Genomic DNA, 12213 nt, shown 5'->3' with positions numbered 1-12213 from the left:
CGTACTATGCTTTATAGGAAGGTTGAGAATGCTAAGACCTAGGAAATCCTACTACGAATTTGCTAGCAAATCGACTATTTCTTCCTATTCTTTAGCAATACAGCCCTAAATCTATGTTGTTAGTATAGCCGTTAAATATACAGTCCGAGGTATTGTTGTTAGTATTATTCTAGCTCTTCTACGCCGTCCGCGCCCTTCCTACCGCTCTGCCTACCTATACCGCTCGACGCGCTAAAGAATACTTCGATAGCGGATACGATATAATCGACGTTGTATTAAAGACAGGTACGAGCTAGTCGACCGTATATCGCTAGAAGTTCTGTTATAATTAGTTTAGTAAGGTGTTCTTACTATCGGAGCGGTTTAAACTGAGTCGTAAGAGGAAGATAACGAAGGAGATAGAAATCTACCTCCTTAAGTACCTCTTAAAGCGACCTAAGGCGTACCTTAAAGAGATATATATAGCGCTATTCGATCGCTTCGAGATTAAAGTAGATCCGGCTATAGTATAGCGTTGTTTGTATAGGATTAGATAGATAAGGAAGGCCTCTCGGAAGGTCGCGAAGGAGCGCAATCCGATAGCAAGAGCCGCCTAGTATACTAGGAGCTAGAAATAGCCTATCGACAAGTTAGTATTTATCGATAAGACGGCTTCTAATAAGAAGAGTAGATACCGCAAGTTTAGATAGTCTCCGAAGGGGATTGATTGCTACGACTATTAGTATACGTAACGGCAAGAGCGATTCTTAGTACTTCTAGCGCTTACAATTAATAGATACTTGCCCTGCACCCTCTGTATCTAAGGCGCTGTTAATTAGGTTACCTTTAACGACTAGATTAAGAATAAAGTGCTGCCGCTTCTTAATAGAAGTATAATTATTATAATAGATAACGCTTTAATCTACTATAGCGAGAAGGTCGAGTCGATAATCCGGTTAGCTAGCTATACTCTTAAGTACTTACCGCTATACTCTCCTAATTTGAACCTAATTAAACAGACCTTCGTATTACTAAAGAAATAGCTAAAGAAGAATAAAGACCTTATAGCCGACTTCGAGTCCTTCTAAGACTTCCTTATATAGGCTCTAGACTACGTTAGAAAGATAAATATAAGAGGCTTATTTAAGCATAGCGGATACAACGTTTAAGGCTTTAAAGAAGATAAAGCCGAGCTTACTAGCAATCTCTAGTCGCTTTATATTTAGCTACTATAATATCGATAATATGTCTTAGTATCTATAGGATATTAAGATAATATATATCTAAAGCTCCGCTGCGATTTTTATATATATAGCTAGTATAGTGTTAGCGTAGCAAAATTAATAATGTAATAGTGCGTACTACTAAGCCCTATACTTCCTACGCTTTTACTTCCGGAAAGCTCTCTCGAGGCAACGACGATAATAGCGGTCTACGTAACGGAGCAAATAACAAGCTATTAAATTCGAAGATTGTAAGCAAACGCCTAGCTAACCTAAACTAATAAGAATAGCCGTCGCTCCGTTACGTATATCGTTATTATCTTACTCTCTCCCGGCAAGCTTTTCCTTCTAAAAGCGCTTTAGACAGTTACGTAACGTGCCTAGGTCGCCTTTAAAGAAGCTAAGCTCCTTCTACTCTCTTAAAGGAAGTTAATATAACTAGTTACAGTTATATCGTTTAGTTATAAAGTGTGCTTCTATCTTTAAGAGCTATTCTTTGTCTTCCGGCTCTTTCTATTTATACTATATCGCTACCTATATAAAGAACTGTCTAAGTAGACTTCTTAGCGGTATATTAAGCTGCTAAGCAACCTGCTTTAGAATAGGCGAGTCTTGTTATTATATAGGCCGAGCTTCTTACTAAGCTTCTTACTAAGCTTCTTACTAAGCTTCTTACTAAGCGGTAGGAGCGCCTAGTTGCTAATTAATTAAGGTAAATATAGTCTCGAAGAGCTTAATATAGTTAATAGCCGGCGGCGCTAAATATACTAGCATAGAGCGTAACCTTGCTAGAGTCTATAATTAGAAGGGCTCCTTTATAGTAGTAAGTAGACTATAAGGCTTCCGAGACTGCTATTTCTCCTTATATACCTGTATCTTAGCGAATACACTATATAGTAGCTTCCGAAGCGTTACACCCTCTTCCTTTATAGCAAGGGCGTATAACTATAGCTTTATAGCCTTACTATAGAACTAGTAATAATAGCGCTTAATATCTAGTAGTCCTTTAGGTCTATAGTAGTAGTTGTTATAGTTCTCGCAGCTAGGGAGTGTATATATATAACTAGCAAGAAGCTTAGTAGTATAGTTGCCTCGTTTCTGCTCCTTAGTAATAAAAGTAAGACTATCGATAGCCTACTAGTCGTTTAGCTTCAATTTGCTAACTTTGAGAATAGCTCTAGCTCTAGCGTCCTTAGCGGTAGTCTTAAACTCGATATTAATCTTAATCTTGTCTCTACTATCGTTGTTTAGCTCTACGGCGTAGTCGAGAGCCTTATTGTAATCGTCCGCTATAGAAGAATTAGAAACAACCGTAGAAACAGCCGTAGAGGTAAGAATAGTAGATACCTTACCTTTCTTCTAACTCTGCTTAAACTAGTTACCCTTCGCTACTTTAGCGGCGGATACGATTAATATACAATTACCGATATATAGTTGCTTCTTCTACGCTTCTTTATTAGCCTAATAATACGTATCTTTAGCGTACTAAGTACTAGCGCTATTACAATTATAGTTCTCGAAGGCTAGCTCGTTATTGCTAGTAAGAAGGCGCTAGGTTTGCTTATACTAGAGGTCCTCGCGAGGGTCGTAAGATAGCGTAGATATATCTTCCTTATTTATCTATTAACTACTAACTAGGCGCCTTCCTTCCTGCCCTCGTAATAGCGAGCTATTACTAGCTAAGCGCGTTAACTCGCTAACCTTAACTTAACTAGCTATATTAACCTCGCCGTTATTACCTTCTTCTATAGCAGTAGCGATATTATTAACCTAGAAGTCCTTCTACGCCGCGGCCTTAAAAGCGGTTATATTATTAAACTTCTCCTACTACGCTATCTTCTTCTACTTTCTACCGACTACCTTCTTCTTCTTACCCTTCTTAGTAGGCGACTCGCGCCGCTTAATCGCTTCCGTATACGCTAGTAGCTCCTTCGAAGGCGCCTTTCGAGAACGCGACGCGCGTTCCGCTATTACGTCGACGTAAACGCGCTAAATATCGGTAGCTATTTTCGTAGCGATAAGAATAGCGAGTTTAGGTAGTAATAAGCTATAGTAACACATATTAAGAGGCTGGTTTATAAAGAGGCGGTATAATAATAGTAATAGAAGGCATAGAAAGGCTATTCTTAGTGTTCTACGAGGCTCAAAACAAGAGGTCTTAGCATTCTCAACCTTCCTGCAAAGCACAGTATCCTCTGCAATAACTCTCCAACTGTAAAAGGCTTCGACATGACTGAATCCATGCCCGCCTCCATAGCTTGATCTTGCTGTTCCTGTCTCACATTTGCTGTCGTGCCAATGATATCCAAACGTCTGGTAATCTGGCCCTGATTCTCAAGTTCACGGATTTTGCGAGTGCATGTCAAGCCGTCCATGACAGGCATTTCCTACAAAAAAGTCAGAAATCAATCATTGCACATATCATCTGCTACGCGTGGCTTACCCAATCCATGAGCAACAAATCGATCTTCTCTGCCTCCGCGTCATCGCTTCGCGACTGCCAGCAGTCGCTACCTTCCAGAATATTCAAGGCCTCTTCGCCATGATTCGCGACGATTACCGTGCACTTCGCTTTCCTCAGCTGGTTTGCCAGAATTTTCTGATTGACCAAGTTGTCCTCTACAAGCAAGATGTGAAAATTGTTCTGATGCTGCGATTGTTTCTCCTTGGGAAACTCTTCACCTGCCGGCGCCCTTTCCGGATGAGCCTCGAGTTGCCGATTTCCGTCAACGGGAGGAGAGGCAAGCATGATATCCGCTGTCTCCAGTTCTTTGTCGTCATCTTCACGACTCGGACCGTCCTTGTCTTTGATTCCTTCTGCCATGACCGTATCTGTGGGAGTTTGAGCTGTACGCGAATGGCTCTCCGATGTCGTTCTCACTGGCTTCGGATCAGGAGGAGCGCTAGAGCTGCGTTGTGGTAGATTTGGGCGTGAATTGACGGGTTTCGCCTTGGGAGCCGGGTCTGCTAGTTTCTGCTCTGCAGAAAGGTCTGTGAATTTAACAGTCGTGGTCTGGATGTAGAAGCCAAAGACTGATCCTTCACCACTTCGAGACGCACATCCTACACCGCCTCCTTGCTTTTCCGAAAGCTGTCGGCAGATATAGAGCCCAAGTCCACTTCCTCCATATGCGATGTCGGTCTTCGGTCGGGCCTGTGAGAACCGCTGAAACAACTTCTCCTGCTCCTCCTTTGTCATTCCACGACCAGTATCTTGGACGCAAAAATACAGGTAGAGCTTCTCACTGCCTGAGTCTGGCGTTCCAAGGGCTAGATTTACACGTTCGGTGTCTTGCGCTCCAATCCAGTCCAAGTCCCCGAAAATGGTTCTGATCCTGGGAGGTCGGTACTTCTGTGCACCATAGACTATTGATATTCTTCTCGTCGGCTGCGAGCTGGTGAATTTGATGGCATTACTGATCATGTTGATGAGAACCTAAGGTAAGCACAGTTTAGCCTTTCCATCTAGCAGACTTCAGGCAGAATTCGGCTCGTGACATACCTGGGTAAGCCTGGGAGGGTCTAGCAGAACATAGTCAATATCGGCATTGTGGTACGAGTAATCCTGCAAGGCCTCTATTTCGATCTCCTCTATAGCGCTCTTAGTACTAAACATCTTAATAGTATTATTCACAACCTATTAAGACAGATATAGAGTTAGCGCAGACCGTAAATAGAAGCTTAATCTAGCTAGGAGCGCCTATTGTGTTGTGGATCAGTTAGCACTACTAAGTGCTAAGAGCTAATTTCCCAGTAATATATGTAGCATCTAGCGCAGATAGAACTTAATCCCTTCTTCTCTATATAATTCTATAGTTAATTAATTAATAACTTGTTCTGCTTAGCTTAATTACAATAGGTTATAAGCCCGGCGTATACGCTTACCTGTCCTAACTAATACAGACGAATTGTTATTATAGAGATACTAGTTTAAAGCTAATTCTACTAGCTATAGATTAAGTAGCACCTCTAGAGTTAACAACCGAAATAGGGCTACCCTGCACTTAGTACTAAATCAGATCTAACTAACAATTAGCACCTGCAAGCTAAGCGAGCTAAGAAAGAGCTTAGTAGTATAGCTAACAACAAAGAATCCGTAAAAAGCATTAAGGAAAATCGTATCCTTACGAGGACGACTAACTTTTTATTATAGAGACAGATCCTTTAGAAGGAGCTACTAAAGGAGAAAGTGTATAGATATGTACTTCATAACTTGAAATAGGCAAAGCTGTACTATAAACCTCTCCGAATTGACTACGATAACGATCCGGATTTTAATAAAGCCCTTAGAGAGTTTATAGAGAAGGATAGCATTGCTATAGGCATTCTAGTTAAGATGATCTTACTAGATCTAAGACCCAATTTTGGGAGCATAATTACGTAGAAGACTGCTAAGGACTACTACGAGACTATAGCAGCTACATACTAACCAATTATTACAGCAGATATCTATAATACCCTAAAGGATTTTAGAACAGTTACTCTTAAGCAAGCAACATCCGACAGTACCCTTAAGTACTATAAAGACTTCTAAGCATAGGTATAGAAGCACAAAATAGCTACTAAGCAGTTTGAAAGAGTATACGGGGTTAAGCCTAAGGATATCAAAATCCTAGATATAATGATTAGGATGCTCTTTATTAATAGTCTTTAGCACTATAAATAGCTCAGAAGTTAGAGGCACAATAACAAACTAGAAGGGACTAGCTAGACTCTCGAAGCAATAATTATATCCCTTAGGAAGGAAAAGCCTCTAAGGTTATAGAACTAGTAATAAGGCAAAGCCTTTGCAGTTGTCTCTAATATTAAGGTTAGGGATAACAATAAGTAGTGTTAGCACTACAAGCACAAGCATACCAATGCAAAGTGCTAGAAACAACATCCTAATAGAAAGCTATCTAAGGATAAGGGCAAGTTAAAGAAGAAGTCAAAAGACAAGGACAAGTCTAAATCAAAGGATAAGGATAAATCTAAGTCTAGGAACAAGGCTGCAGCTACTAGAAAAGATAACAGCAGCGATGATAATAACGAGTATAAATCAGATTCTAACTCGGAAGGCTAGGCTTTAGGGGCATGCGTTGCACTAACCCTAGCCTAAGCATCCTTTAATTAAAGCCTAACTCCTATTGCATTAGCATCCCCTGCAAACTAGGACAAAGCAATCAAAATCTAGGATACTAGCACATTATACTACATATTCAATAACAAGGACTAGTTCTATAACCTTAGATCCCTTAAATTACCTACTAAGTTCAGCCTTGCTTTAGGTAAGGGAAGCTATAGAATAATTAGGGACATTTACCTTAAATTCCTTTAGAAAGGCAAAACTACAAAGATGGTGCTTAGAGAAGTATTGTATTTACCTAACTCTAATATAAATCTAATCTTAGTAGAGAGGATCTATAGTAAAACTGGATACTTCCTATACAGGCTAACTATAACTATCTAAAGAAAGGATAGTAAGGTTATTAGAGAGGCAAAGATTAACAATGTTATAACAGTTCTAAAGCATGTTAGGATTGTTCCTCCTAAAAGCTAGCTAGCTATTATGCTAGCAGTTGCCTAACTAAAGGCAGACACTGTTAGAGTGCATTAGAGACTTAGCTATATTAGAAGCAAGATACTGAATGCAACCAAAGCCTACTAAGACTGTCTTAGCATTAACTATATTAATACTACCGAATTAGGGCACTATAAAGCCTATAAGCTTGCAAGGTCTTAGAGGATAGTCTTAAGGATTGTAAGAAGGACTCTAGTTCAAGCTCTAGATGAAATCTATATTAATATTGTTAGACTAGTTACACCTCTAGATATCTATAGGAACCGCTACTTGTACCTACTAACTTGTGCAAAGACAAGGCATAGATAGGATAACGAGACCCCGGACCTAAAAAATGGTCCCGCTCTTATTAAGAAGTGGATAAGCTTATAGGCCAATCAATTTAGTAAAAGACTAAAGATCTGGTTCTCAGACAATAGGGGCTAGTTTAACAACAAGCACCTTTAAAAGGCTGCTAAAATTAAGGGGTACAGGTGGGATTTCTTAAGCCCCTATATACCTAAACAAAATGGCATTATAGAGTTATTAAACAAGACTATCCTAGCAAAGGCTAGGGCTATGCTCATTAATGCAGGTTTACTATAAGAGCTGTAGAGCTATGCTGTTAAGCACTCTATGCACTTAACTAATAGGCTAGCCAACCTAATAACTAAGGAGGTTCCTCTAGTCTATCTTAAAAGGGATCTAAAGCAAGGGGGAACTCTAGTAGATCTGTCTAGGGTTAGGAGATTTGGTTGTAAGGCATACAAGCACATTAGTAAAGAAGAGAGGCTAAGAGGTACAAAGTTTATATTAAGAGCTCTAATCTACTAGAGCATTAGATTCTAGAGTAACTCCTCGACAAACTACCTCCTCTAGCGGCCTTAGTTTAACTATAGTAAAGGACTGTAGTAGTATAAAATCAAATTCTCCTATTATATTACCTTTAATAAAGATTGGACCTACGGGGATAAAGGCAGAAAGGTAAATCTAGCCCCTCCCTAAATTCAAGTTATTAAACACTCTTAGTTAGGAATTGACCCTAGTGAATCTAGAGTGGCTTTAGGATTCCTACCTAATGTTGAGCAAGCCTAGAGCAGCTAGCAGGTAGTTGGTAGACCTATTCCTTCTAGAAGTAGTAAAGAGCCGTTTTAAGCACCTTCGGGGGAGCTAGTACCTTCGGGGGAGCTAATACCTTTAGGGGAAACACCTCTTTAGGGGGAGCAGATTCTATTAGGTCTAGAGAATCTAGAAAGCCTAGTCGAAGAGACCCGGGAGCTACAGGCCCCTAAGAACCAATACTAGCCTAAGAATGCTAAGGATAAGGATACGCCGATAATGTACTAACTAAACTAGTTAGCAGGTTAGAAAAGGCCGAGAGCCGCCTTACTACTAGTAGCTTAGGAAGTTGCAATTAGGCTAGTCGTATACTAGCTAAACTAGCTAGTAGGGCAGAAAAGGCTAAGAAGTGCCTTACTACTAGCAGCTCTAGGAGCTGTAACAAAGCTAAGGTACTCAGACCTTATAGATACACCTCCTATAATATCCTCGAGGGGCAGGCAGACAAGGAGACCTAACTATAGCAATATAGCTAGGGTCCTAAATGCTGCTCTTAGGAGATTCCTAAAGAAGAAGGCTAAGAAGCTAGGGGAGGGTGAGCTATCTACACTTTATAAAGCACTAAATAGCACAGATACTAAGCTTTAGAGGGAAGCTATTACTAAAGAACTTAGGTCCTTAGATAAAACAGGCACCCTTAAATGGATCTCTACTAAAGAACTTCTAAAAGGTAGAAAACCAATGTTAAGCAAATAGGTCTAGAAGATTAAGCGCTTACCTAATAGTTCCACTAAGAAGTTTAAGGCGAGATGTATAGCTAAGGGGTTTACCTAGAGGAAAGGTGTTAACTTTAAAGAAACCTTTGCTCCAACCCTAAGAGCTGCAATAAGCAGGTTCTACTTAGGACTTTCAGCTACTTTTGGCTAGGTTAGATATTAAGTAGATGTTAAGGCTACATTTCTAGAACCAGACATTAATAGACCTAACTACATAAACGCACCTAAGGGGTTACATTTGATTAGAAAAGACCTAGAGGAATTTCTATATATAATTGTATAGAAAGGCTTATATAGTATAAAGTAGTTAGCTGCTTTGTAGTACTACGATGCTAAAGCTATACTCAAGACCCTTAGTTTATATAAAACTAAGAGCGATGCCTGCCTCTTTATTAGAGAAGGGATTATAGTTATCCTTTATATTAATAACTTTCAGATCTTTAGTAAGACTTAAGCTAGGATTGACAAGCTAATTAAAGGACTTAGGAAAACCTATACTATTAAGGTTGTCTAGATAAACCTCTTCCTAGGACTGCATATTATTAAAGACAGTACAAGTCTTAGAATCTCCTAGAAGCACTACTCTCTAGAGAAGCTAAGAAAGCATAGTCTTAACTAATGCAAGGGTGTAAAGTACCTACTTAAGAAACTCCTAACTGCTTTCGAGCTAGACTATAAGAAGGAGAACTATAAACTCTTCAATTAGATAATTAGGGAGCTGCAGTATCTTTCTAACTAGATAAGACCTGATATTACTTATGCTGTTAACCACCTAGCTAGATTCCTATAAAACCCTAGACTAGAGCATATTACAGCAGTAAGACATATTTAGAAATATATTGCAGGAACAGTTAACAAGTCCCTAGTGTTTAAGAAGAGTAAGTCTAGCAAGGTTGACATTAAGAGCTACCTTAAGGTCTACTTAGATTCTAACTTTGCTAGTAACCTAAAGACCTCGAGGTCTATATTAGGATTCCTACTCCTTATAGTAGGAGGACTAGTTCTCTAGAGATCCTAGCTTTAGAAAGAAGTTGTCTACTCTAGTACTAAAGCTAAGTATATAGTACTAACTAAAGCTACAAGGGAGCTAAAGTAGCTAAGGAACCTCTCTAAGGAAATTAGTAGCTTTACTAGGTTTAAGTTTGACTATATCAAAATCAACTGCGATAACTAGTTAACTATCTACCTTGTAAAGAATTATACTAACTCTAGCAGATTAAGGCATGTTTCTCTAAGGAACTATTACTATAGGGAATAGTATAACAAAGGGAGGATTGATGTTTAGTACATTCCTACTAATCTCTAAATAGCAGACTGGCTTACTAAGCCTAAGTCAAACAACCCTATCCTCTAGGATCTAGACTAGTAAAGGGCAAACTCTAAAGTTACTTATTTTATTCTCATTTGTTACTAGAATAGGAAGTCAAACTCAATACACTTATTTTTATTTTATTACTCTCTATAGACTAACTACTCTTCTAGTTCTCTACCGGGGCATCTCGGTATCTAGAGCAATCTTTTAGCTCTTAGTATAATATCTTAAAGCAGAAACAAACATCGAAGCTAGATTAGCCTAATCTATAGGACTAGAATCTCCCTAATACTACAAATCTCAAATTATATATTAGAAGTTTTGTCTAAAGGATCTCTAACCTTCTAAGAATACTCCTATCGCTTTAAGGACTGCCTATTTCCTCGTTAGAATTACCCTTTTCTTTATCCTAACGATTAGATAGCCTACTCTAAGAAGAGTAACGATCGGACAGTCTACTCTAAGAGGAGCTAGACGGGGCTAGTATAGCCGATCTAGAAGAAAGCCGAGAGTTTAGATTGCGACTACGACTAGCTATCGCAGTAGCTACGTAGACTCCTACCTACTAAGCTAACGCATTCGTAATCGCCTAAGCGCCTTCCGGAGTGTTCTAATTGATCCCGGAAGGAATCGGGATATGCAAGCGACGCTAATTACTGCCTGCTATACTGCCTAGGTTACGAGGCGGTAGCCTAACAGGACCTAGAAGACCTGCCTAGCGGTTAGTGCTCGAACGAGGGCGCGATACATAGCCTACAACCTAGTTAGTTCTTCCTAATTAAGGTCTTAAGTTAAACCTAACTTACTCGACTTGTTATAATAACTATAATAATTCGGGCTAGTACAATTAGTATAGGCACCCTTAAGGAACTTGCTCCTATTAACGGTTAGAGTAATACACTCCTTATATACACCCTTACCCTCCTAATAGGACTTACACCTATTATTTCCCTAATAAACAGTGCGACTAGAAGCAGCATATACGAGTATAGCCGGAAGATAGTTAACGTTAGATCTAGAGGCTAGGTTGAACTTCTTATCCGCCCTACGTATTATAGCTACGACAGTTAGGTACAAGGGAGAGTTGCTGCCCTTTTGCTTAAGGGTACGTACGAAGATAACAACGTCGGTATTGCGTAGCTATAGAGGCATTTCGTTAAACTTCGAGTTAGCTAGAGCGGTTAGGATCTTCTATAGGAGCGCGACGGTAATCTCAATCTCCTTTAAGACTGCTCTCTATTAGTATAGGAAGGCGCTAATTAGCAAAAGCCTTACTGTTATCAATTAGCTACTACTTGTTATAGCGACTAGGCAACTTCTTGTTCGGATTATCTCCTCCGCTACTACTACCTATACTAGTAGCTAGGCTACCTAGACTAGACTAAGTTGCTATAGCTATAATAGTACCTCTAATTGGAGTTAGGTTAAGTTAAGCTATATTGGAAAGTGTTAGTTGTATATTAGTTAGTAGAAAGAAGAAGTTCAAGTTTGAATAGAAAGCGCACTTCTTAAATATAGACTGCTAGGCTTAGGGTCTAAGCAGTAAGCGTACGGCAAGTACGACTTTACCTTTACTCTAATGTATATAAAAGGACTAGACCAATTAGCGAGCTAGGAGAAGCAACCCTAGGTTACTTGGATCGTTATATGTAGGTTACTTGTATCTAATAAGTTACAAGGTAGTTACACTTTAACTAACAACGCGTGCAGCAGTTAAGTAAGGGAAAATAGCCTTTTATTCTAACAGATTCTACCTAAGGGGGAGTGTTGTAGATTAGTCAGCACTACCAAGTGCTAAGAGCTAATTTCCTAGTAATATATATAGCATCTAGCGCAGATAGAACTTGATCCCTTCTTCTCTATACAATTCTATAGTCAATCAATTAATGACTTGTTCTACTTAGCTTAATTATAATATATTAACGATTGCAGTAATCGACTAGACTATAATCTAAGAATTCTTGAACTAATAGATTGCTTAAACTTACATCGATAGGACGTCCGGGCATAGGAGTTATAGTAAACATGTTCGACTTAAGGCGACTTAAGGTTAAAACGTCGTTAATTACACGTCGCTAATACGCTCTATATGCAATTATAGTAGTTACTGAATCTACGTTACTTTCGATAACTGCTTTGTAACTCTCTTTAGTATCTTCGACGTCTTTATTAAGACACGATCTTATCCTATCTACTAGCTAAGTAATTGCTGTTAATGGATTGCGCATCTCGTAACTCGTAGTATCGATCTAGAAGTACAAGATGTAATTGTAAGCAGTTGCGTTACATATAGGATTTGACTAAGCGTTATATTGCTTTCGTTTA

The 12213-nt window shown here is 39.2% G+C and overlaps 1 protein-coding gene across 1 annotated transcript; it reads right to left on the bottom strand.

Moving 5' to 3' along the window:
• Window positions 1-3328: 3328 nt before the first annotated feature.
• On the bottom strand, window positions 3329-11963 carry MYCFIDRAFT_145090 (uncharacterized protein; the record flags this gene model as incomplete). The annotated part of the gene is made up of 5 exons (XM_007933601.1): window positions 3329-3589; window positions 3646-3846; window positions 4084-4638; window positions 4705-4839; window positions 11877-11963. Coding segments are annotated over 5 exons (1239 nt in total), but the record flags the coding sequence as incomplete, so codon positions are not given.
• Between the last annotated feature and the right edge of the window lie 250 nt (window positions 11964-12213).

Source organism: Pseudocercospora fijiensis, assembly GCF_000340215.1.
Source record: "Pseudocercospora fijiensis CIRAD86 unplaced genomic scaffold MYCFIscaffold_10, whole genome shotgun sequence".
NCBI lineage: Eukaryota > Fungi > Ascomycota > Dothideomycetes > Mycosphaerellales > Mycosphaerellaceae > Pseudocercospora > Pseudocercospora fijiensis.
Note: the sequence above shows the minus strand (reverse complement) of the source record. Positions and strands in the feature narration are given on the sequence as shown.